We start from the raw sequence: 26,982 nt of genomic DNA on the forward strand, positions 1-26,982 counted from the left end.
CCTTGGCAGAGCCCAGACCTCCAGTGGATCTTGCCGGCTAGACAGCACGGCCACGCTGGTGGCCACCCAGGCCCCCGCACTGTCCCACCAGTGTAGCACCCCTACGGCCATCCCCCTCGGCTCCGCAGAACCGAATCCTCCCGGGAAAGGGTTGATTCAGGCAGTTTAGAATGCAGCCACGACTTTAAAAAACAAAAAAAAGATATCAAAGAATATCTGCTGCTGGAAAAGTGAATTAAAAGAATTGACCTTGTGAAGAAACAAACAGGTTTGGAAAAAAAAAAAAAAAATCCAGGCAGTAGCATCCCAAATGTAGAAAACCACTTCTGCCCCTGAAACCAAGGGAAATCGTCCCCACCTTGGGGATGACAACCAGCCCTCGAGGGAGGGCTCGAGGCTCCATGTATGCAGGTGTATCGGTGCTGGGACAGGGGAGAGGATGCCTTGCAGAACCATCCTCCCCCCATCATCAGGAGAAAGCAGAGGCTCTCGGCTCCAGCCTGACTCGGTGAGCAGCAGCCTGGGGACTATGACTGAGGCCTGGGAGGTGATGGGCTTGGGCTGGGGTCCTTCAAGTCACAGGCAATCCTCACGGAATAACTCAAGTCACTAATCTTTCCTAAAGGATTAATCCAACCAGAGCACACCAGGCACCAACAATCATTTTAATGCTTTCCCTGATGAATGGCAGACAACCATGTCATCACAGCTTGCTCTGCAAGAGCCACGAGGATGGAGCCAGGGGAACTGCCAGCTTTTTACCGAGGCTTCCCAACAGACACACCTGCTTTTGCTCAAGTTCCTGAGAGCTCCTCTCCAGCCCTGAACCAGCAGTGCCGCCAAACAATCTTCCAACATGTAACTCGGAGCCACTCTCTGCAACGCTAGTTTCTAACATCCCACGGCGGGGTTATGTTGGTTTCTGCATGCAGGTTTTCCTCAATCTCTGCTTGCGAGACACTTGCTATAAAAACTGAATATAAGTTATTGGACAGGGAGAAGAAAGCCCTTTTCCTGTACAACTTGATAGCTACAATAAGCTTTATATGTGCCAAAACACATATCTGCATCTTGACATATTCTACAGACACAGCAGCACATTATGAACAGTTTATTCTAGTGAAGTCTGTTTTTCCGTTTCTATTTTATGTTCAGCAGCAGAGATGACCAAAGGTTACAGGAGAGTCGCACAAGAACTGGAGCACCTCAGCGGGCTCAGAGTCTTGCAGAGGTTTCACTACACTGACCATTCTGGCACGGAAGGGGACAGCCCTGCACTCCTGCCATGTCAAACAGCACAGCGAGAGGTGTCTGACAAGGACTCCACAGGATCTTTCACCCTTAAGAACATGTACACTGCTCCCGTGTACAAGAAATCTTTCCAGCGGATTAGACTTACCCAGCTCCTCATCACTACTACCCTGCTGAGAATCAATTTCAAAATGCTAAGGAGTTCTCCCTCCTGCAGGAAAAAACTCGTTAAAAGAGCCAACGTAGCCATCCCTTAATTTTCAGGTAACAGCAGCACAGAGATTTCCTGCTCGGTATCTTTGATTCTGGAGCTGAAAAAGGAAAGGGTCTGTGTCCAAAAGAAGCCTCTGGAGTCCTCCCGTTCCACATCAGGAGTGGGCTTCATACTGGTCTCAGGCGTGGTTCCTCCTCCTCCTCATGGTTTGGTGGCTGCTGGGGCATTTCTTCATCTCTTGTGTCTTGCTTGTCTCTCTCCGCTTGAAGCCAGCTCTGAGGAGCTATCATTTTCTTTGGCCCATAGGGTGGAGGCCCAATCAAAGCTTCAATGTCATCATAATTTATCACTTCTTTCTCCAGGAGGGCATTAGACAGCTAGAAAGAGTAAATAAGGCATAATGAGGCACAGGGGTTCGACAACAGCCTCTCTGAACTGATGTGAACTCTCCCTGCCAGCTCAACTCAGATCTCAACATCTGGACACAGCACGTGCTGCAGCTCACGAGGAGCAGACCCCTGGCTACCACCCCACAGATGGGGTGACCCGAAAGCCTGCTGGAGCCGGTACAAAGTTCTCCAGGCTGCCGGCACCTTTCACAAGACCATTTTTGGCCAGGAATACACAGCATGACTGGAGGCAATAAAGCAAGCTCTAGGGAATGATTCGGCAACTCAGAACTCCAGGAACAATTAGAGAAGTGCCCTTCCTACCACTGTCACTGCACCTGTGGCCCTGCCTGCCTTAAGATGCCGAAGTAGCAGCAAATGAGACCACAGACTGACCTGCACCCCTCCCCTGTATGCACAGGGACAACAAAGAGCGCTCTGTTCCTGAAGACACAGGCTGAAGGTCATCAGAAGTTCCTCTCCAGAAAAGTTGAATTCCCCAGCCCCTCTGCCAGCAGAAGGGCCACACTTGAGCAGCAGGTGGCTGTCAAACACAGAACTGCTCAATTCTGCTGACAAGATGCAGCACACACTGCCCTGGCAACTGAAACATTTACCCTGTAGACACTTTGGCTTAACTTAAAAGTTTTCCTGTGATGAGCCTCTAGCAAAGATCTGACTGCTGTTAAATGAAAGGATCAGAACAGAGGAGGCCTGCAGAGAGGAGACCCCCTAACAACACCTGCCTTCAGAGCACTCCCAGGGCCCTGTCCCGGGGACAGGGCTGGGATATGGCCAACAGCAGGGTGCCCGAGCAAGCAAGCCCTGGCTACCTTACCACGCGAAACAGGCCTGCAGTTGCATAGCTGAAGGGGTTTTTGTTGTTGTTGTTTGTTTAAAAAGAAGGGATTGTTTTATTTGTAAAACATGCAACACTAAGTTGACTCCTGGTCATTTTGGATGTTACGGACCAGACTTCTGAAGGAAAAATCAAGTAGATATGCAGGGTGCTGCAACCCAAGCGTGGCTCAGCCCAGAGCAATTGGTACAGAGCTCCTGGCAGAGAGGTGGGGACATGCCAGGGTGACTGGCTACAGGACTGTCAGGACACAAAGGGGAGGAGGCAAAGCTCTACCTCTGCAACAAGGACTCCTTGGTATATCAGGTATCAGGGAGCTGACAGGTGAAAACAGCCTGGAGTCACCAGAAAGCGTGAACCAGCACTAGTCGGCCAAGGTGACGGGTCCCATATTCTTTCACCAAAGCCAGAAATTGTCCACCTGATTCCTGTACATCTACAGGACCCGGAAGGATGAGCTCTTTCTGCCTTTGCAGGCTTCACAAAAACAGTCACTGTCTTCTCTCCAGGAAATTACACTGCCAAGAGGCTAGCAGAGTAGTGCAGGTGAGGGAGACAAATTCTAGCTTTGATCACTTCCACAGAGCGCTCCTACTCCTCTACCCTGCAAATACCAGCTGGTGTCGGGAGGCAGACCACTCACTACTGGAAAAGGCACACAGTCCTCCCTGTGCCTGCTCCTAATCTGGGGGATACGCAGTAAACAGTCACTTGCTCACAAACACGAGCCCCAGCACTCCCACTACAAGACTTTCTAGGACCACAGAGACACTGCAACAGCCAAGCTACAGAGCACAAAAGTGGCAAGGCAAAAACGACCAGTTTGAAAAAAAAAAAAAAAAAACAACCAAAACCCAAGCAAACACCCCACACAACTCCAACTTACTGTTTGCAGCTTGTCCCGGTTCTCCAATAAGAGTTTTTCTGTGCGCCTGTAAGCCTGAGCCACCAGAACTTTTGCTTCCTAGAAGACAGTGACAAGAAGAGAGATTTGAAGCATAGGTGGCAACAAACACAACATGTGGATAAACAAGGAGAGCACTGAGGGATGGAAATCTGCAGACTGAGCCAGGCAGAAAGTGGTTCCCATCAACAGAAAATACAGATAAACCGTTTGAAAAAAAGCCAAAGTAGTACTCATGATAAAGAACAGTAAACGCCTGCACGAGCAAAATTCTTCAGTTGAGTCCCAGCTGATGGGAAATGCAGTCTAATTAAGGAGGCTGTCCGGTAGCAAAAGATGCAGCTCAGCACAAATCCCAGGGAAGCACAACCATAGCACTTCTGAACCAGAGTTTTTTACATTTCCAGCTATTTGATTTTTCAACTGAGGCAATGTTTTTTGCAGCAATGAAGCCCAATTTCCTGTCAAAACAGGCTAACATTTTTCAGTCAGTCTGAACCATCGTTTTGGTTAGATAGCCTCTTTGATGTAGGAAGTAGAGACGTTCAAATTATGCAACTGAGACTAAGACACAGGTTTCTTGTAATCTAAGCATTCCATAGCCATGCTTAAGATATGCATGGGACTCCTGAAGGCCTGGGCAGACTTCATGCAACAGAATTTTCCCTGGCTGGGTATTTGCCCACAGTTCCACAACAACCCCCCAGTCTCCCCAAATTATTGCTTCTTCCTCTGCAAAGCATTTCTCCCTCTTCCCAAACGTCACATTTGCACCTCCCATCTCCCAGCAGCTCACCAGGGTCTCGGCCACACTGGAACCAGGACTGCAGCTTTCACAGTCAGTTCTACGCATTGCAGCATATTTCACAGCCACTCGCTGCATCTTCAGGCAGCACAGGGCCACTGGGCTGAACTCACAGCTATATATGATTTTGCCTGTTCTTAATGCCTCACTGTATAGTCCTAATATATTGTAACAGAACAGCTAAGTGTACACTTGTTGAAATTTACTACTTAATGGCTAACAGAAAAATACAAATTGTTTGGGTGCAAGTTACATGCATTTTTTCACTGAGCTGCAGAAAGTAAAAAACAAACCAGAATGTGTAACCAGGGGTGGCCTTACATGATCCATCATTTGCTGAAGTCCCTGGCTGAAAGGGCGCCGACCAATTCCAGCTGCAGTCTCCAGGTCTGGGAAGGAGAGCTGCCCAATGCTGGGCACCATCCCGTACTGCTTCACCATGGAGTAGGCTATCTTGGTCACCTTCTTCAAGTCATCCTGTGCTCCTGGGCAAGAGAGACAGACGCAATGCTTGCCAGCTCCAAGCTGAGTGTAAGGGGAACACATCCTGCACAAACATGCCTTCCACTAGTCGAGAGACCAGAGGACCCACAGGAGCCCATGGATGCGAACACTCCACCTGCTGATGGACCTTTCTACTCGTACTGCAGAACCCATGCACAACAGTGAGTGTATCTACTGGTAAGCTAGTTCATGTGGAGTGCTTATCTGCCACTGCCTGCTGTTATCCTATTTGGATATAACTAGTTGGAAACATGGCACAGAAAGCTCTAGGGCCTCCCAGGAGCCAAGAGTCTCACCAAGTTATTGCATCTGTGGCCTTAGCCTTTGGGACAAGTCTAAGACAACACAGTGGCAACCAACAATGAGAGACCTGCATGCTCACAAATGTAAGCCCAAGATCAAAACATGCAATTCGACATTTCTCCTTCCCAGCGTGGGAAACTTCTGTCTTTGCTGCTCAGATCAGCCTTGGACAGAGCGAGTGCAGAAGTTCAGGCTCTCTTAGCACAATCTCTGCCTGCCTGTGCCAGGGTCTGGCTCCTCACCTGTAGTGACTTTGTTAAAGGTGATGGCCTCGGACACTCTCCCCCCCAGTGCCATACACATCCTCTCCAGCAGCTGTTCCTTGGTGAATAGGTACTGCTCTCTTGGAAGGATCTGAGCGAATCCAAGAGCTGCATTCGTTCGAGGGGCTATGGAAACCTGCAATACAGAGCAGCTCCCTCATTTCAGAGAACAAAAGAGCTCCCAACTACAACAGCAGAGGGAAAAGAGGAAGAGGCCTACATTCCCAGTGAAATTTGTCAAAAGCTTTGGGGCAGGCTGACCTACAGAGACACAGACAAGGACTGCAGTATGTCACCATTCCTGTACTGAACGCTCTGCCTTCACAGTTGCAGACACTTTCTGCCACTTTCTGCTCAAGAAATGAAAAGGAAATTGTCCTTAACAGCCAGTCAGTGAAATCCTGATATTTAGGAGTTGCTTTGGAGAGTATAAGCCAAAGAGAGTTCACTTTACTGTGTTCCAGAATCACTGAGACTACCTAGAGAAAGATAGGATGTCTTCAGAAAAACAAAGAGCCATTTCCCCCTCACCCATTAAATGAAAGTAATTAACAACAGTTCAGCTTATACAATAGGTCATTCAGAGTGAATTTGCTGCTGGTGGTGAGCCAAAGAGCTGTCGCCCTTGTCATTTCACTCCCCACCTCCCCACAGTGTCAAGGCTTTTCAAGGAGATGCGCATGGGAGAGAACACACCCCGGGGTGCCAAAGAGAGGCCCTTCCCTACAGAGAAGGGCTTCAGGCAGACAAACTCCCAAGCATACCAATCTGAAAAACACATCTCTTTCCATTAGTATCAGAGCAGTTCCTGCAATGGTAGCTTCGCTGGCTGCAACACACTGGCAAGCCATGGCAGGGAAAGAGATCATATACGTGTTAAGAAATATTAGTTGATCAGCTTAAGTAACTTGTAAATAGAATGAGTCGCTTAGACTTGTAATGTTGTGTGATTTAGTATGCTGTTCATTTACGTAGCATGAGTAGCTAGATTTGCTGAAGCCTGAGGCTGCAAGCTGTAAACTTTCACCTAGATTTGCTGAACTTGTATCTATTCAAGCAAACAAAGCCTTCAGAGCCAGCACAAACCAGAAGATAAGGAGGGTACAGCCATCAACAGCAGCTGCAACTCAACAAGATAACAGCTTGTCTACAGACAGTGAAGGAATCCAATAAGGAGGCAGAAGGTGTCAGAAGATCTCAGGCCAGAATCACTATTGGACCAAAGGGTGCGTGAAAGGCGTGTGGAGATCGCACGAGGGGCAGATGCATAGTCTGTAAGGGTATAATTGCCCAGGGATTTCTTTGTTCGGGGTCCCTCCCTAGAGGCACCCAGCTTGAGCTGTTCCTGCTGCTGTACCACTCTATTAAATTATTTATTTTTATGAGAATCGATGCCTGAGACTGCTTCAGGAAACCTAGGGTTTGAACTGCGGAGCGATGAACACCAGACGCCCGGACCAAACTGCGCTTCTTTAACATATGCTGCATGCGCACACGGAGCAGCACTTTGCGTCCAGAGGAGGTGCATGAACTCAGCAGCAGCATCAGGAGACTCAGTTGCTCCAAACAGCTTTATAGTTGGCTTTTAACTGCAAGGCTTCTCCTATAGCTCGTTTATCAGCTTTGCACCATCACTATCATCAATGGAGCCTAATGATGGATTTCTCCACAGCATATTTTAGGGACACAGTTTAGTGGTGGACTTGGCAGTGTTAGGTTAATAGTTAGACTCAATGATCTTAGAGGTCCTTTCCAACCTAAGTGATTCTATGATTCTAGATTTGCCATTTATTTTGCTGCAGTATTCACAGCTCCAAGCTCATGGAGGCCAGGGTAACACAGCAGAATTCGACACAAGTACTACAAGGAATCAACACATCTTGGACAGGGGAACCCCAGAGGTCTCTCTTCCCAGCCAGTGACAGGCTTCATTACGCAAGAGCTGGTAGCGGAGTTACCTTCATCACAGCCTCGGTGTGCTCCAGCAGCCAGCCAACCAACGCGTGACCTGATTCATGAAACGCCACAACCTTCCTCTCTTCTGGTGACAAGATCTTACTTCTTTTGGCAGTGCCTATAGGAACACAGACAAGGATTTGGTAAGATAGTTGGCAACAGGCGTAACCAGTAGGACATAATCTTGTACAGCTAAGCGCACAAGCTAGCACAGTCTGTTGCTGAACAGTCAGCAAGCTTCATATTGCACTGTCTAGGGAGAGGCAGTAAAAAGCCCTTCAATTGCATGCTGTGGAAGGTGCTCTGTCCCTGCAGTAGAAAGCAATCCATGCTTGGATTGCTTGAAAACACTGGCAGAAACTTCCCCCACCCTCCTCCTTACAACAGACTTAATCATTAGACAAATAATTTAACATTTGATCAGATCACAGCTTTAGAATGCAAACCTCTGTTCTGTTCCCAGCTCTGTGAAAGACACGTTGCACTGTATCTTTGCCCAGGGACAGATCTGCAACAAGTCAGTCTACCATTTGGAAAAATACCCAACAAACCAAAACCCAAAACAGAGACTAGTTAGAATATCATACTGATTTTGCTGTATGGCCTTTCAGTCCCTTAGGCAGAACATAAGAGAAACAAAATGTTGCATTATATGTAAGAGGGGTCCCAGTTGAGATTCTTGTGTATTAGGAGTGTTCAAATCAGCAGAAGACCAACAGTATATATGAAAAGCTTTCTCCAGACCCTGGAAACGTGTCTCATTACACATGGCGTGCTCCGTATGAGCTTATTCCCAGGCTCCTGAGAACCACCAAATTAAGCCATAACTCATACTTAGTACTTCCTCCAAAAAGGTGATTTTTGAAAGTGTCTATTTTCCAACCCAGTAGTCCATAACGCAGAATAAGTCCAATTAGGATTTTAAAAAAAGCTGAATGGAAGTAAAACTTCTAGCATGTAGAAAATATGTTAACTACAGAATACACCGCATATCAAGCACTCATTATAGCTCTGCATGTTGAATGCAAAAAGGTACCAGTACTTTAAAGCCAATGTCTCTGCACAGTGCCAGGAGCTGTAGGGGGCAGAGCAGGCAGAGTCAAGAGCAGCATTACACCAAGCTTGCTTGATGTCTTGGAAAACAACATTCTATTAACATTAATTTTTAAACAAAGTCAAGAGCTTTATTAAACAAGGAAACAGCAAAATTAGTGTGGCAGATCTTGTAAAATTATTGCTCAGGGACCCTGGAAACCACTGTGCCCTGCAAGGCATGATGGTGATGGAATAGCAGATTAATTGCAACAGCCTTGATTTTCATCAGTTAGTCCCTTACCCTGCCTTCAGCAGTGCATGCACATGTGCCTGTATGTCTCTTTCCATAGAAAGATGTATATATATACACACTATATATACACACACTTAAAAAAATTCTGGAAGCATTCCTCTCTCAGCCCACCAAGGAGGGAGGGACTGTACTCTTCACCATAGCACACTGTGCCTACAAAGATTATTTCTTTTCCTACAAAAAGTAATCTCCAGGCAGGAAAGTTCTCTGAAGGCCAGTACTTATCACATTTATGAGACAAACAACCCAGGAAACAACTCTAGTGTATCTTTGCTGGCCTTACACAGTATACACAAACCCCACCAAGAAAATAGACTCCTCTACATCTTCTAAAGACAACCCCTAAAAGCCTCTGCACTCAGCAGGTTTCCTCCCTCACTCCCAGGAGACCTGACTTACTGACTGCTTTCGGTTCCCAAACTAAAAACACAATGGGGACTACCACAGAGAGAAGTTCTTACTCCTCCCTTACAGCAACACAAAGCTTTAAGGCTGACAGGGCCTCTGGACTTGCAAAGTTCTCTTTTAATTCCACACCACTCTTATTAAAACCAGAAGCTTATAATGGAAAGCACAGTAATATCTTCTTTCTTTCAAGAAAAGCTTTTACAGCAACTGAAATGCCCTCTGGATTGTGAAACCCAGAAGCGTTCCTATTACATGGCAAGGGTACATTTAATATATGGGCCTGGAGGGTTGTTTGGGGTCTTCTAGTCTTAGTCTGCAAAAAATAGCCAGGTCCTACTAATATGAAAGAATCCTATGAAGCAACAAAAAGACTTTATGGCCTCCTACACGCCACAGAGCCTTAGTGAAGCAAGTCAAGTTGTCAGCAGTGAAACTGCTGAAGCCCATGCCCTGCAATGCCCCACCACATTAATCCCAGATATCCTTTCTGCTACACATCCCCTGTGGCCTTACTTGCTTTTTGCCTTCTCTTCCAAGCCTGGGGAACTAACGCAAGGGTGGAATTCAGAAAGAACAGCCAAGTGAATCCCTACAAGTCTGGTGCTTTTTTCTCCTGCAGATGGGAAAGTAAAGCACATATTTGCTCCGGCTGATGAAGACTTCTGCGTTACAACTGGAGTCATCTCACTGTCCACTCCTGGGAGCTGCTAAGTATAGTTTGGGCTTTGTGCAAGCATGGCTGGCCACAGTTACCCAAAGCACTCCACTTGTTTTTAAGAGGCAAGTGAAACTGTCCAGAATTTTCTCAAAAAAAAAAAATCTCTTAAATGAGGAATTCTTTAGGCATTTTCTGATAAAGCAAACACTCAGGACTAAATTCCAGGATCAGGAAATAACTGACACAGTACAAACATCCTGTTCCACATGCTATACTAAGAAAAGCACAGAAAGTAGTCTGTTTGCCCAGGCTCACCCCCCGGTAATGACACTGCAGCCTGGAAGCAGTTAAGCATCTGATTATGAAAACCACAGCTTGGCTACAGGGCAGTTCAGACTGAAACCCACCAGATTCAAATCCCTCAGGTGAAGTCAAGAGTTCTGGGAACTCTTCTTCCCCTCCCTATAATATACTGCTACAGGGTAATCTCCAGAGGTTCCTCTTGGCAATCGCACAAGCGACAGGGAAAGACCAACAGGATGTTCTCAGAGGGAGAACAGTACTCTACTGTCTTTCAGTTTATTCTGCCAATTCATCAAAGCCTGGGCTTTGAGGCCAAAAAGAAAAATCCCTAATTCCTTGCTGCTGAGGATGCGTAGCCTATTTGCTATTCATGTTTATGTAGCAGGTGTCCAGAACAGCAAGAAAACCCCAGAAATACTTTCACTTTTTTTTTTTTTTTAAAAAAAAAAACCAAAAACCTTTTTAAACTAAAAAAGCCATACAGATTTGAATTCCCCTCCCTACTGTTTTGCTACTGGCCATCTTCCCTGAGCTACAGGTTCAGGCTACCTGCAGATTCAGGAAGAGAGATCCATCTGGGGTCTTGTTAGGAGAACTTTCCATGACTATAGCATCTAAGACCTTCAGGACAGCTCTACAGGACAGAGCAGTTAGGACCCATCTGTCTTCCTCAAAGGTAACCCACTCCCTTGAGCCTTCTCTCAAGAAGCATGGTACAGACCAGTAAGAGAACAACAGAAACAGCTGGATCGCTTACCTGCAATGACTCTTTCCACAGCATACTCGAAGTTGGAAGTATCGATGGATTTGTGACCTTCTCTAGCGGCATGAAGAGCAGCTTCATTACATATGTTTGCGATGTCAGCTCCTGTAGACAAGAGTTTACAAGAATTACATTGGATGTGTTATGTGACAGAGATTTCAGAGGACAGAAATAGCAAGAACAAATCCGGCAAAGGACCTAAGGAAGTCAAATAGCCTGCACTTTTTTGTTCCTTGGGAACAGAGAGCAAACCTAGTCCACGGTGTTTATGTTGGATTTGAACAATACAACTGCCTTGGCAACGAATGCTGTGTTGCCATACAGAGGACAGAGTTCAGCAATCAATTAACAGGCAACAGGGGAGTGGCGTGGGCAGTTGGGTTGGCACGGGCTGCCGCACTGTTCATGCAGCAACCACACAACCTCTGTGCGGAAGAGAAAGAACATCTGTTCTGAGTTTGTGCGTGGGGGTGATGGTGGCGGGGGGCTGCTGAAAGAAGTCACGAAGAGGCAGTGTGCTGGGGCCTGTTAGAGGGGAAACCCAGAAAGGATATTCCAGGAACTCCACATAAGCAGGAACTCTGGAGCCCCTTGCTCAGCACTGTTTCAAACTCCCAGGGACCTACCCTGGCAACAGGCTCAATGCAGGAGCCAGGCAGAGTTGTCCAATTTCTACTCTGACCGACAAAGTAATTGCTATTCATTCCTCCTATCGCTTTCCTGGTAACATATATCAACTTAAGAGTCTTTCCTCTGAAGTGCAACATCTCATCCTCAACAACAGCTTGGACAGGAGCATAAGCAGTGGTTCCTCCCCTTAGGAATTAGGAACCCAGGCATTATAAAAGTGCATTTTCCCTACCCCCACACCCTGCTAGTCCCAGAAGTTTCAGAATATTGAAAATAGCCACAAACAATTGCTCATCAGAGCTCACCAGGGAGCTGGTTAGGTTCCCACTATTTCCATAGAGATGGAGAAGGCTTGAAGAAAAAAGCCTTTTAGACCAAAATACCCTGTTAAAACCAAGCAACCAAGAAGCTCCAGCTTGAACTGCAGAACTAGCATAGAAGCAGGCAGAGCAGCCCTACAAGGACACAGCATGTCATACCGCTGAAGCCCGGAGTCAGTTCAGCAAGGTGCTGTGAGTAGAAGCTGGCATCTTGGATCAGTTTGAGACCCTTCAGGTGCTGCTCAAAGATCTCTCTTCTCTCCTGTGAAGAATACAGAACACCTGAGCCCAGCAAGCCTTCACAACGTGGCAGCTTCAGTGCCGTCCATCGTAGGGAGCTGGGGAGGAGCAGACCTCTGGCCGCGGGGACAGTGACATTGCCACCAGAGGGCAGGGCTGTCTTACAGCGTTTTAGTGCTACAGGAGCCCTGATAAACACCCAGCTCTCAAATTCAGAACAGATGTATGAAGGCTTACCGTGAGTCACTGCTTTCTCTCTCGGGGTCACTCTCCCCTCCTAACTTTCACTCCAATCTGTCTTAACTTTTCTCTCACCATAAAAGCACTCGCAGGAAGCAGCTCCGACTGCCTCTACCTGCTCCCTCGCATACCACAAACTGAAAACCCCAACTACTAGCTACTTAGCCTGTGACCATTTCCCAGACGAAGGTGGGGGTGAGGTGACAGCTGGCAAGTAGCCAAGGCATGACTCATTCAGCTGGTCCAGGAGATCCTGATTAAAACAACGGGCTCAGTTGCCAGGGTTTTTCCCCTTACTCCTTCAGGGCAGCTGCACAGTTCATGCTTCCGGTGCCAGATTCTACCAGGCATTTAAGGTATTTTAACTGAAAATTCTGAGGACAACAGTAAAGCACAGATGGGAGAAGAAGAGCCTGTGCTGGCAGAGCAGACATATCTTTACTGCAGCTGAGCCTATTCCCAGAACTCTGATACAAATGTCAACACAGGGGACACAGAAGACTCCTAGTAAATGGATTTTAAAAGCATTCAGAAGGAGAAAGTCACTTAACAGGCTGCCTAAAGGAAAATGAGGAGCCTTACAAGGATAGTGAGGACAATAAACCTACAGAACAAATGGTGCTCAAGGCACATGACAATTTAAGCTCTCACACAAGTCAATTTGCCAATTAGGTGGTTCCCAATTTCCGGGAGCGGGAGCGAAGACACAAACATAGTTCTACATCTGCATGGCAAAGAGAACCTCACAGAAGAATTCACTGCCAAAGCTCCTACCAGAGCAGAGACACTTAAAAACGGTGAGTTGTCATTCTGAGCAACTGCATTAGCATGTCAAATCCTTCCTTTAGAGCACATAAATAAGAATGAAGGCAAACAGAAGCTTACCATCTTTATATTCTCCAAGCTCAGCCTTTGCCAGGCCAACGAATCACCAGCAAGGACTGCGACACCTTAGTCATTAGTGTTATGGTAAGGACAGGGCAGTAGGTGGAACATACCTGGAGAGTTGGAAGGTCAATAAAAATGTGCCTGTCGAGCCTACCAGGTCTCATCAAAGCATTATCCAAGACATCAGCACGGTTGGTGGAAGCCAGCACTATGACATGATCTGTGGTCCCCATTCCTGTAGAAAAACAAGCAAAAACAAAAGTGAAGGTTTTCACCATTGCAGATACTGCATTGCAAGCATACAAAGGGATGGGGCAGGGCAGGATGCAGAGAACGTCTTACACAGCTTTATCACAAAGCCAGAGGGTGTTTACAGCATCCTTTGGGGCAGCTGAGGCTGAGAAAGTGTCCTCTTCAGCTGGGAGCGCAAGACAGGAAGGAACCTCCCAAGTGACCCAGGTCAGTCTCTGGTCATCACAGATACTCTGAAATTCCCTTTTCATTTACTTAATCTTGCCTTAAAACTCTTTCCCCTCCCCCTTCTTTTTGCCATATTTGGAAATTTTTCCAACTAGAAACCAGAACAGAATCTCTCTATTTTGATTAATTAGAAGACGCCTCTCACCCCCAGGCTTAAGCTAATTCCTGCTCCTTTAGCTCCAAAGGTACAAACAATGTTTGCTAGCTGAATCAGTCTTTCCTTCCCAAATATTCCTGTGGAAAGCCCTTTCAGTTTTCCTTTACTTTTAGCCTTCAGTCACAGACAGGCCACCAGGATCACCAGGGAAGGGTCAGGTTTTCTTCTGACCAGCTCAGGTTAATGCAGAAAGACAGGACATAGCCTTGCCACCCATTAAGGGGCATGTTACAGCATGATTTGATCTTTGTCTTCTCACTCATATTTTATCACTCAGAAGGCACCCAGGCATACTGCAGACCAGTGCAAAGACCAGCCCTGAAGAACTTACACCACAGACATGTAGGCAGACACAAAACACAACCAAACAGCTTTGCAGTGATGATTAGCGTACAGTAGCATAAGCCACAGCCACAGTTTTGTCTCCAGGTCTTAAAGATGAAAGGAGCATCAGGATTTACAGGCTGCGCGAGAGCAGCCTGCAGTATGGAGGCAAAGGCAGACAGGTCTTCCTGGGGAAGCCAGAGCACTAGCAGCTGGAGGAGGACAGAAAGGGGCAGGCGTTTGTGCTGCTTGGGTGGGGAGCCAGAGATCATGTTGAATCACTGAACCACACTGCTTATTTATTACATTCCACCAGGTGCCCACAGGCCCCTGGGTATGAGTCACCTGCTTACAGCAGATTCAACAGCCCTGGCATACAGCAGCCTTCCCAGGGAAAGGACGCGTTAGTCCCATGTGCTTCCTTTGCTGCCAAGTCACACGCTGCAGAGAGGCAGCTTTATGCACGTAAGCTGGGTGAGTTTCAGCTCTCTCCAGCTCCACCAGAAGAGCTGCCAAATGTGTCAGCGTACAAGAGCTCAGCAGAGAGATTAAGGTTACAGGTAAGTCAGAGGACTGACTCTGTCAGCTTGCGCTATAGCAAACCTCAGTTCTTCCTCCCTGCAGGATGCTGTCTAAATAAGCTCCTGGAAAGGATGAAGCCAGCCATTCTTCAGGCATGTATTACACTGCACTTTGGAGTGTGATAAATAAGCAGAGACTGGCAGGCACTTGGGGGATAGTGAGCTTCGTTCACACGGCAGGATTAGATGGTACAGTACATTATCTGCTTTGCAGCTGGGAAGACTCTCTTAAAATAGGTCTGACTATTAGAACAAATATAAAAAACCAGAACCACTGAGAGCATCCTCCTCACATCAGCTTCTGCCCCACTTGCTCTCAAGCCTGTACCCTAGCGGTGCAAAACACTGCTCCAAGAAATCTACCACTGTAGCTGCCGATTCATATTACTATTCCCAATGCAACATCCCCTGGCAGGTCACAGGCTTGGACTTCTACAGGCAAAGATCAGCCACAGTAACAGTCTACAAAAACACCACCTCAGTCATAACAACAAATGAAAAACGGCTCTGAAAATTTAGCCTAAAGAGAGCCTTCATATGTACAATGTTTACAAAGGAAGCCACTTCAAAAAGGAAAGGAGAAAAGGGTCCACTTGCACTGGCAAGTGCTCTGCTCCCCACTGACACAGCACACTACTTTGATGGGCATCTCATCTGCATTATTACACTGTGTAATTCTCTGGCCATTTGTTCAAAAGCCTTTTGGACATCATCTGTGAACAGTATCACTGAAACAGGGCCACCTCATGAGGGAAGCCTCGGGGTCAGAAATGTGCATACAGCACAGATCAGGGGAGAGGTCTTGTCTGAGGACTTCAGGTGAAGAGCTGCTACCAAGAGGTTGTGGATGCCCCATCCCCGAAGTGTTCAAGGCCATATTGGTTGGGGCTTTGAGCAACCTAGTCTAGTGGAAGGTACCCCTGTCCATGGCAAGGGGGGTTGGAACTAGGTTATCTTTAAGATAGATCTTATCTATCCCTTCCAACCCAAACCATTCTATGATTCTATGAAAAGATGTCCTGCATTTTCATTCACAGAACACAGATCAGCCCAGGACTGTCAAGCTCCTCTCAAATGCATTCAGAACAGAGAAGATATGTGGGTCACATTCCTCTTCCGCTTGTTTGCGGTTTGTGAGGGAAGATTCACTATTCAAACCAGGCACCTGTTTTGACAAAGACTGGAGTACATGTGTCACTCTGGTTTTAAAAACAGCTTTTGTACATACAGGCTCCTTCCAGTCCCTCCCCTTCTCCCACCAGACTCCTGGTGCTTCCAGAACACGAAGCAAGCTGTCAGAGTGAAGGAAACCAAGGTCGCTTGTACGAAGAGCACTACAATTACTCTAAAATCTGTGTACCAGAATTACTGAGTATCAAACTGCACATTCATCCCATACAGCTTAGCATAATGGCTTTTTTCTTGGTGTCCTCATCCTTCCTCCAGCCTGCAGAGCAGGTTCCATATAGCTCTGACCCTCCTTTTCTTCCTCCACCTTACCTCTGAGTAATCTCATTTGAACACACAAATTCAACAATCACTGCTGATGACTCACAGATCTACTTTTGTGCAAGATTTTTTTTCAAATTAATAGCTAACTCGGTTCCGTGGTGTTGCCTTGCAGAACTTCAACCATCAATTTAAGCTAAAGACAGCTAAAACAGCTCTCAACCTTCCATTTCAAGGCTTCCTCATTACAAACACACACCACTCCTCTGCTTGTGCTTGGGTAGAACTGTTAACCTCCTAGAAAACCTTATTCACTATCATCCTGAAAACTATTTTGCCACGATGCACATAGCACTTCAGTGTTCATTTAGGTAACATGCTCAGTTAGATAACAGTTCAGTAACACGTGCCAAGATCGCTGCTGATGAGTACAAGCCAACAGAAAGTCCACGTTTCTTGTACGAGCCTGACAGTCCTTGCCAGCTGTCTCCCATTTGACACTGTAAACTCCTTGGGCTATTTTTTTAGTGTGTGTTTGATAAAGCATTTAGCAAAACGAGGGGAGGGACTTAGTACATGATCTGTACAAGATGAGACAATATAAATTTAAAAATAAACTAGGCAGCACACAGCAAACAAAGGACTATTAAAGTACATATTGAGGATAATATTTACCTTCTAAACTCACTTTCCAATAGAGTTGTACCCTAACTTCTGAATTGAGACTCACCAAGAAAACACCCTAGAAACCATGCCTAATTTCTACAGACTAGAGGAAATCAGACATTTTCATTTTTAGTATAGACATGTGGATTGTACTGACTACATATTCCTGAACAGACAGATGGGCCTCCATTTAATTCAGTGTTAACCTGTTGCCAGCTCACCCTACAACTTTCAGGAGGAAAAAACCCTCATCCAAGCCAGGATTGCTGCTCTGCATGTTACTACTGGCCTTGTCTGTCAAGACCATCTACTATACAGATACAGCTGTAAACAGTTATATTCACTCCAAGTATATTTACGTGCTTGGCCAAGTTGCCTAAGATAGTGCACGTGCGAGGTCCCAGGGAACTGCATACATATATTTAAGGTGATTTCTGGTATCTACGTAGCATTGTGTGTTTCAAGCATGCTCCTCTGACAACCAGATTTCTGTCTGGTTGTTTAGGACCTATTTAGAGCTCATTCCTCTCCTTCAAAAACTCCACAGCACCTGTGCTGAAGCAAAGAGAGGCCTAGAGGGTCTCTGTACAGCAGGACCACTCTACCCTGTCTGTAACATGCTGTGCTCCTGCTTACAATTTCTCCTCGTTCTGCAACAAGGGCAGAGATCCAGAATTATAGATCATCTTGTGTGCAGTGTGGAGGAACATCTACCCTCTGCTGAAGGCTTTTTTACAAGTCCCAGCTTCTCTCCTTGAAAAGGGAGGGCTGACTCTAGAGCAATCTCCAGAAGACAGCCTTGCTGCTCAACTGTAGGATGTGCTCTACTTCAGCAGGGCTGCAGCCCCATTTCACTGCAAATATTCAGTAAAAAAGCAAGCAGTTTTAACCCCTTTAACAAGGTCTGGAGAAAGGGGGCTGCTTTTAGTGCAGGGCAGCTTTTAATTTTTCATATGAAGAGTGTGATGAAGTGTCACAGTTACAGTCAAGGGAAAAGGCGGCTCTGTCCCGCAAAACAGCAGACTGATACAAACACTCTCTGATGGGCAGGTAGTTAGTTATTCCTTACCCTGCTCTGCAACAGTAAGATTTAACAACAGAAACTTTTCAAGTTGGGTCAGTGCTGCAGGCTCGGAGAGAGTTATGACTAAGAATAGCCAAAGGATCATTTTTTTTGGCACTTGTGCGAAAGTGTCTGAGAAAAGGGCCGATTCCAGATACAGTACAGCCAGAAACCATCCAGAAGTGTGGCATCAAACCAGGTCTTGTTTGCAAAGCTTATCTCTCTCAGTTTAGATAGGGATCCTGTAGTCAGGCAGACAACATGAGAATAAGTCAAAGGATGGGAGAATAGATATATTGCTTACGTCCCTCTGGGACAACTAAACTTTAAACCTTAACAGGCTTTAAACCACTACCCATCTTAGACAGAATACAGCAAGTATCCAACAACATTTAATGGCCAGCTGGACCTAAATGTTACCCTCTACAGACAGCAGTGCCCTTGCTGCCAATTCATTTTCTTTTGGTTCCCCAGTACTGTAAATAATTCTTCTCCAATTGCCAGTGGGAAAATATACTCCCAAATTGAAGCCATTTACTACAGTAAGAGTCTTTGGGGTTGCTGCCCTCTGCCAGCCATGATCTCTAATGCACATTTTCTGTTGATTTTATTAGCAGGTGGATGCGCACGTGGCTGTTGGTGCAAATTCACTCTGGATGTGACACTACACTCTCTCCTGACTCAGGGTCTTCAGTAGAGTCACAAAACCAACTGGCTCCAGGGTTTTCAAATTTACTAGATTTAGCCCCAAACCCTTAAAAACCTATATAAATGTCTAGATTTCAAGAGGGTTATCTCCACAACTTAGTCACAGCACATACTCAAGAGATCTGTCCTGAGCCCAATTGCCTCCTTAGGCATCATCAGCTGTGGAATAGTCCTGCCTTACTAAGGGACAGATGAAGAGGGATATCCTACAGTGCCTTTAGAAACAGGGACTAATGATGGGGTACACAGGTTCAGTCTGGTGCTTGAGGAGATTCCTAAGGGTTCTGCAGGAAAGCCTGGTTCAGCATGAAGCAAGTACTGGGCACACAGCTTCCACAAACCCTGTGCTGAACAGAGCAGCTGCTGCTGCTTTTCCTCCGTACTCAGTGCAGCAGCTGGGGAAGGGGAGAAAGAACAGAGAAGGGACCCGCTTCAACTGAGTGATACAATAAACTCTGAAACCACAGCAAGGCCAGCCAAGGCCACACTGGTGTCCACATAGGAAAAAAACATCCTGACTTCCAGGGCCGCAGCCCCTTCACTAAGCAGCAGTGCAAAACAGTTATCACTTGTCATACAGATAGTCTTTTTGCAAGGACATGACCAAGCTGTAGTTCTGGGCTTAGTCCTGAACAGGCTGTGAAGTGCAAGCTAGCCTTGTCCCAGGGAAGAGGGGAATGAGATTTGTTTCAATGCAATGGTAATTACTTCAGCAAGAAGAGAACGCTAAAGAGGCATGGCAAGTTCAAGCAGGAAAGAGATGTACAGGGCAACAGCTTGGATCTCTAAGCTGATAAGGGTCCAACTGCTGAGAGGCAGAGAGAAATACTGACCATCCATTTCCACCAGCAGCTGGTTTAAGGTCTGCTCCTCCTCAGCATTGGCAAAACCAGATATATTGGTCGAGCGCTTCTTGCCCACAGCATCAATTTCATCGATGTACACAATGCAGGGTGCGCGAGCCTGGGCTTCTCTGAAGAGGCTCCGAACTCGGGCAGCTCCAAGACCTACAGGGGAAGGGAAAAAGAAATAAGCCTCATAGCTAAAATTGTTAGTACAGCAGAGAACAGGATTACTAGCCCCCAATGGGACACCCGACACCAGGCAAATCCTCAGTATATGACAGTCCCTCTCTCAACACTGCTGGCACAAAGAAATAGCCACAGAACTCATATGTTTAGTCTTTGGTACCGCTCCTTTTGGAGTGTGCTGGCTTTTAACTAAGCTCCCAAAACTGCAGGAACTCCTACAGCTACTGTAAGAAGAGCTCTGCTCCCAGCTCCTAACATGAACTCCTGTTCCTTCCACAGGTAAGAAGCTGAAATATTCAGTGTGTTCCTGCACACTGATCCTTGTCAGGTCTTAAGGGATCTAGGAGGAAGGAAGAAAAGGAGGAAGATGGAAATCCCAAGGCACAAAGAGGCCATACTTTCTCCATCAGCAGGGAGCAGCAGAAAATCCATCAGCATTCTCATATAAGAAAAGAAGCCTCAGTCAGTGGCTTTAATAATAGGTACAGGGAAGTCAGAGATAATGCTTTCAGGTGAAGAACCATGGCTGCACACTGTCAGAAAGAAACAACTAGCAATTCAGAGGGCATACATTTTAGGTCCTACATAATTAAGTACTCTCTACCACTGAAAACCTTTTATATTTTTGTTAGAAATATCCAACTCATCCTCCCCACACAAAGACCGGCTAAAACTCTGTCCTTTGCAAGAGGTCCAGCCAGCACCCTCCAACTCCACAACAGACCAAGTAACCTCCTCACCTTTCCTCCCGAAAAGCTTACCTCCTATCACCTCCACAAACTCAGAGCCTGCCATGGCCAAAAACGGCACTTGTGCTTCCGTAGCCACAGCCTTTGCCAGCAATGTCTTTCCACAGCCTGGTGGTCCCAGTAACAAGGCACCCTTGGGCACTTTAGCCCCAAGCTGAAGGTAGCGATCAGGACTCTGCAAGAACAACACAACTCTGTCAGATCCACAGCTCACATGAAGCATCTGGACAAGAATACGGCCTCCCAGAGTTTCCTGATCTTGTTTTCAGCCTGAGCAACTCTGAGCTGCTAATGGGTGCAGCAACATCTGCATTCCTGTTACAGAATTGGAAATACAGAGATTGAGTCATACTGATAACAGCATAAAAAGCTGTCAGATTATTTAAAGAGGCTGCTCAGTACCATGAAGGATGATGAGAAGAATATACCCTCCTCCCCAGGTCAGTGATCTATCCCTGAAGACAGGTAGCAAGCACTTTTGTTCCACTTTTATATACCTTTAAATAGTCCACAAATTCTTTGACTTCCATTTTCGCCTCATGCATTCCTGCTACATCCTTGAAGCCAATCCCTTTTCCAGATTTCCCATCCACAATGGTGAAACGAGCCATTTTCAACTGGTTCTGTGGAAGGTAGCACAAGTACTGAAGACATGCTCTGACTTTGGACAAGGCAACAGTCTGGAAAGGCTGTTCGCTATACTCTGGGAGACAGCACAGCAGGTATAAGCTACCCCTAACAAAACACTAAAATGCCCACCAATGCATTGGTGTTTTACTAACTTTTGCTTTGGAAACACTTTACAGCCAGATTGCTGACTCAAACTTCATTTATCCACATGTTGTGGGAAAGAGACAGAATAAACCTGCAGTAATAGTCCCAACACAATCCAGCTCAAACTCCATGTAGATCAGGCAGGGATACTTATTAAAAACACACAGAATGCCCCAAACCTTATTTGGGATCTTCTCGCTGATTTCTAAATGCTCTGATCCTTAATACACATGGGATAGATACAGTTTTGAGGAGTATGTATTGATGGTAAATGTCAGTGGTAAATAATTACCAATACCATCTTGTAAGTGCATATAAACAGACACTTTGCACCATTGTCCAATGCTGCCACTAGTTTCTACTGCAACACAGCCCAGGACAGAACTATAGGTTCTCAAATTGAACAGACACCACATTTCAGTCTCCTGGTATGTGTTAAGCCACAGTGACAGTCAAAACAAGAATTTAGTTAAACGCCCTACTTGTAACTGCTCATTATGTTCTACTGAATACAGCTACTCGGGAATTTTTTTTCTTTGAGAAGAAAGTTTATAGCTTCTCAGGCCTCAGAAACACCAGCTTATCCAAATGAAGAGTTAAACATGCAGCGCCTAGCTGTCCCCACTTATGCAAGGACAGAACCTAGTCCTCAAGGCTCTCAACACTTCTTTAAAATATTCTTCTCCTCTGAGCAGCTGCACTCCTTTGTGTAAAGAGAATCCCAAAGCCAGAAGAGAACTGCAGAGGAGACCAAGTGGGAAATCTAACAAGGGACTGAACACACCATATTTGCATCCCCAAAACCCTGTGGTCAATGGCAGTGCACCCTGGGCCGATTTCTGCAGACTTTCATCAGCTGATCAAGGCAAGGGTGGAAGAGAGGAGGAGGAGATTTGACTGATGTTGCAAGTGAGGCATGTGGCATGAGTGGAACAGGCCAACACATAATGAAATCCAGAATCTGAACATATTTTGTAAATTGAGAACTCATTTTGCAGAAAGCAGCAATTCCTCTTCTGGCTGTATGGGAGGCATATTGGCAGGACCCACTGAAAAACACCATCTGCAGCTGCAACTCATTAACAAGCTTTGAAAATAGCAGAGCAAACTGGACTGCAAATTCACTGAGCTCAGCCCTTCCTGCCATTGGGGAAAGAAAGGGCCTCAGCTAAGGCCAGTTACTGTACAATCTAGTCAGATGATCAGGACAGGAAAAGATGCAAGATGTGTCAAGACTGGAGAGTCCTTGGCACCAGTTAATTCTCATTCTGCATTGACTTTGCTGGGGAAAGGGGAGATTAGGCTAGCAGAAGACAAGACTACTCACAGGCTGCAAAACAACATCAAGATCCAGGATACTTACAAAGGCATTGAATCCTCCTACCCGGCTTGCAACCCTAATAAGGCGGAAGATGCTCCATAACATGGACACAGCCACAAGTGTCACTATCAGGGAAATGACATCACTAAAAGGACAAAAGCAAGACAGGTACAAATTGAAGTGTTCAGCCACAGCTTGGTAAATATTACTCAACATAGCTATTTTCAGTATTTTAAAGGTCCTGACATTTAGGCTACAAGTGCAGCAATGAGCAGACATGACTAAGAAACTGGAACCTTCACAGGTTTTTATTTATATATATATATATATATAAATATATATATATATATAAATAAAAACATATATAAAAATAAAAACCCCAAACCCCCAACAATTACATACCCTAGAGGACACTGGCAAATACTGCTCACAGCTGTGGAACAAATTCGACCTCACCATCCCCTTCAGAGGCATTTCTACTTATAAAACAAACAGGACCTTCAGGCAGTCAAATCACACCCAGAGCAAAATCCAGTGGGGTGCACAGTCCATTCAAAGGGAGCTCACTGCAGAAGACCTGCGTCCGGCAACACTAGGAAGATTCTAACTTCCCTATTCCTGGCAGAAATCCCAGTGGGCATCTCCTATTAAGAGGCTGCTCTACCTAGTCTGGTTAGCCCTCCCTGGTCAAGTCACTCAGAAGTCCTTTATGTCAGAAGGAAGTGCTATGGCAATCAATATAATCAATTTTCTGGATTCTTTGCAATACCAATTGCATTAGGAGGGAGATGAGGAGCAGAGATGACACTGCAGGTCTAATATAGTTACGAGACAAACACGCTGAGGACAAATATCCTGTGAGCTCTAAACAAAGGACACTTTCAACAGGAGGAGAAATGATTGTATGTCAGATGACAGGTTGAGAGTTGTGGGACCCTATTCTGCTTCACATGTCTGTGAAATCATCTGGTCTCGCCACACTTCTGTGTCTTATCTTTAAACTAGGAATGTGTGTTCCATCTCTCACAGAGGCATGATTTACCAAAGCAAGGGGACCAGCATGTGCTATATACCCAGCTGCATTTGTTTCTTCTCAGTGAGAGATCCTAGGCAACACTGGAAACTGAAAGTCACCTTCAGTTTGTTAACTATGCAAACAGGATTAATTCTGAAGCACATGAAGTGCCCACATCTCAGAGTAAACTGAATCCAAGCTTCAAGTGCTCTATACCTCACAGGTTCAAACTCCAGACTGAGACTCTGAGTTCTCCAGACATTCATCAAGTCTCCTGAGAGACTTCAGACTCTGTAATATCTCTTAAAAAAAATAATCTCTTTTCAGGGGCAGGAGAAGCAGCTTGTGTTGGTGGCTGAATAACTGTTCAGTCTACTCTTCCTGTTAAACACAAGTTTGAAAAAATTGGCAAGTTTTGAATTTCAACTAAAGGTCTCATACTGCATGATCAATTAAAGTTTACCTTCATATAAACCATGTATTAAAAATGTGCAAATGTTGTTCAGAGGACAAGCAACTAGACAAAATCCAGTCCAGGTATCCATTCATATATGAACATGACATTTGTTTCACATTTTGGTTAGGTGTCTGGGAAGAAGAATTACACACACTGGCCATCCCTACCTCCAGGGGGAAAGCCACTGTGCTCCAAACTCCGTGAGCTACTAAAAGCAAATGATGCGCTCTGCATGGTGTACAAGTAGGTGACCAGGCCATCTTGGCAGATAACCGTAGCAGCATGATGCTATCTGTTGTCAGGAATTGGGATTTCTTTACTTAGCACACCGGACTTCCACACTACATCTCTCTGTTAGTACTTTAGAATAAGCAATTAGTCAAGAGCTCTCCAAACACTGAGTCTTTCCCCACACTTATGGAAAGCATCTTTCTACAGCAGTGTAACAGCCATCAGTGATGGAGCTGGACTTGTTCAATAGCCCAGTGAGCGAGCTTCACAGGTCTGTTTTGTACTCTGGACTCCATAAATCCTGTTTTGCAAAAACAAGCTACTGGTCTTAACAGAAGGGCAAATAAGCCACCTCAGCAGCAAATGACCACAAAACACTAGTGCATCATATGAAAGCACAGAATAAAGCCTAGCCAACGCTCTATGGTCTTTTGACAGATCTTCCCCCTTCTCACTCATTATAACTTATTTCAGAATTAAAAGCTTTGAGCATTTTTTTTTTTTAAGCAAAGGATCTTGGTTTCAGGTAACAGAAGAGGGCTGTAAGTTTAACAGAAATACTCCTCTCATTGAGATTTTGTATGTCAGCATCAAAGCTGCTCTACTCAGTATGTGGCTCACAGCTGGAGTGAGCACCAGTCCAGGCCGTCCTCTGATCTACAGCTGCTGGAGATGCAGGCCAAAACTAGGTGTTTATTTTTACAGACTGAACCACCACCACAGGCCTTCCTCAAAGCATTTTAACGAGGGAAGGCTTACTGCACCACCAGCATTCTCCACAGACCAGGGTGTAACATCACTTGTTGAGTCAGGATTTCTATCACACTCTGCACTTGAATAACTGACTGTAAGGACAAAAAATGCTCAGCTGTGCAAGAACACAGACTTTTCTCAGACTTGCTGACACTGACCCGAAACATTTTGGTCTGCTGCATGCTGCAGTTCCAGAGACCTTCTTGGGACCCTCGCTTTTGAAAACATTAAGGTACTTCTACACCATTCCTATTTCTGAAAGATAGGGTAAGTGCTCCAAAACTGAGACCACTTTTTTGTTCAATATTTATATAATAACATTTAGTTGAAAGTGACTTTCCTCTCCAAGTGAGGGATGTTGCCACCAATATAAGATCAACAGTAAGCACAAATTGATATCATACTTTCCATAAAAGCCAGGATGTTTGTAGGAAACAGGGATTCTCTCTCTCTCATCAATATTCAGCTCATCCTCCGCAGCTCTCAGCTTCTCTTCAAATTTGTCAATGTTTGCCACCCGCATTGTGTATAACAGGGTAACGTTCTGGGGACATGCAATCAAAAGCAGCATGTAAGTATTGTAGTATAAGGATACAGCAATGAACAGAAGTGCACAATGCGGACAGGTCAGATAGAAGTTAGCCTTATGTTACACCCTTTGATACTGCATCAATGAACTCATGAGCAGGTAACTGACACTAGGGCTCCAAATGAACTTAGGAACACCTCCAGTCTTTTCAGCACCTTATGAAAGCATAAAAGTCAAGAATTAAGTCTCAGCTCTCTAGAAACAAGGAGGTGCAACAACTCTGTGGGGAAGCTGAGCCTATAACTTATGAACCCAGTTATACTGACACCTTAGGCTCAAAGAAAATTTTGTTCTATATATGGAAAACTACATCACTGGGAAGAAGGTGTATTGTGCTTCACTTGGACTTCTTGGATCTTGTTTCTGTATCTTTGTCAGAAATTAATTTCATGCAGCAGTTTGCAAATGTATCGTAAGTCACCAAACAAAATGGGATGTATCCAACAACAGTATTTTAATCTCTCAAGCCAGTTTGTAATGATTCTTAGTGGCAACTCCTTGAAGTAAGCATGTGATCAAACTTTGCTTTGTTTCCATTTTGGAAGATTTAGGAAGGAAGCCTGATGGAGTTTGACAAAACACTTTAAAATCCAAACAGGAGAAAAATTTTGAAACAAGATCTAGTAATAAGAGTTTACGATCTTCTAGACACCTTCTCACATATAGACTGAGCCAGCAGAAAAAACTATTGAATTTTCCCAGCTTTTTAGATATACGTAAGACCTTCTTCCAAGCCATTATTAATTATTTTTACAATTTTTACAACTAAAAATCTTAGTTTCCAGGTTGATATGAGTAACAAAGTCCCCTGAATTTCAAATACAAGAAAGGGAAAAGTTAACAAAGAGCAAGTTTACCAGCTAGAGTTTTACCCAACATATATATTCATTAATTCAATTCTTTTCAACAGTATAATCTAAGGTCATTCATCCCAATTGTAGAAAGTCACTCACAACTTGTCCATGAGGAGTTCCTCCTGGGTGCAGATAAATTTCCACAATATCACTCTCTGGCACCACTTCGATTCTCTGGACCTCCCCCTTTGCCAGCATCTCATTCACAAAGTAGTTCCAGGAAATGTTGGTCCCTTCTCTGTTCTCGCTGACCGTGAATCGAAACATCAGCACTATGAAAGTTATGATGAGGAGTGCCCGTAAGCGTTCAAGATGCATCTGATTTTCCCTTTTCCTGCGTTTCTCATCCTCTTTAGAAAAAAAGATATTAGAGAAGGAAAAAAAAAAAAAAAAAAAAAAAGATATGAGCATGTAATTGTGGAGCTTTCTGACCCAAAGAAGGGCCGATTAAATGACAGATTAACACAACAGTACCTTTCGGGCATTTTTTTGTTGCATGTTTCGTTTATCCTAAAGGACTAGACTCAGAAGCAG

The 26,982-nt window shown here is 45.3% G+C and overlaps 1 protein-coding gene across 3 annotated transcripts in view; it reads right to left on the minus strand.

The window, feature by feature from the left end:
• Positions 1-646: 646 nt before the first annotated feature.
• Positions 647-26,982, minus strand: part of SPG7 (SPG7 matrix AAA peptidase subunit, paraplegin) — a 43,188-nt gene continuing 16,852 nt past the window's right edge. For all 3 annotated transcript variants that reach the window (XM_030023890.2, XM_030023891.2, XM_030023889.2), the window contains 14 exons: positions 26,548-26,798; positions 25,410-25,549; positions 22,592-22,694; positions 20,952-21,077; positions 20,467-20,629; positions 19,508-19,681; positions 13,357-13,481; positions 12,038-12,140; positions 10,923-11,033; positions 7,451-7,566; positions 5,472-5,628; positions 4,744-4,907; positions 3,600-3,677; positions 647-1,842 (listed from right to left, as the gene is read on the minus strand). In XM_030023890.2, coding sequence (XP_029879750.1) covers positions 1,633-1,842; positions 3,600-3,677; positions 4,744-4,907; positions 5,472-5,628; positions 7,451-7,566; positions 10,923-11,033; positions 12,038-12,140; positions 13,357-13,481; positions 19,508-19,681; positions 20,467-20,629; positions 20,952-21,077; positions 22,592-22,694; positions 25,410-25,549; positions 26,548-26,766 — 1,989 coding nt within the window. In that variant the 5' untranslated portion in view covers positions 26,767-26,798 and the 3' untranslated portion in view covers positions 647-1,632. The remainder of the gene's footprint in view (positions 1,843-3,599; positions 3,678-4,743; positions 4,908-5,471; positions 5,629-7,450; positions 7,567-10,922; positions 11,034-12,037; positions 12,141-13,356; positions 13,482-19,507; positions 19,682-20,466; positions 20,630-20,951; positions 21,078-22,591; positions 22,695-25,409; positions 25,550-26,547; positions 26,799-26,982) is intronic.

The sequence above is a fragment of the Aquila chrysaetos genome, chromosome 9, assembly GCF_900496995.4.
Source record: "Aquila chrysaetos chrysaetos chromosome 9, bAquChr1.4, whole genome shotgun sequence".
In the NCBI taxonomy this organism is placed as follows: Eukaryota; Metazoa; Chordata; class Aves; order Accipitriformes; family Accipitridae; genus Aquila; species Aquila chrysaetos.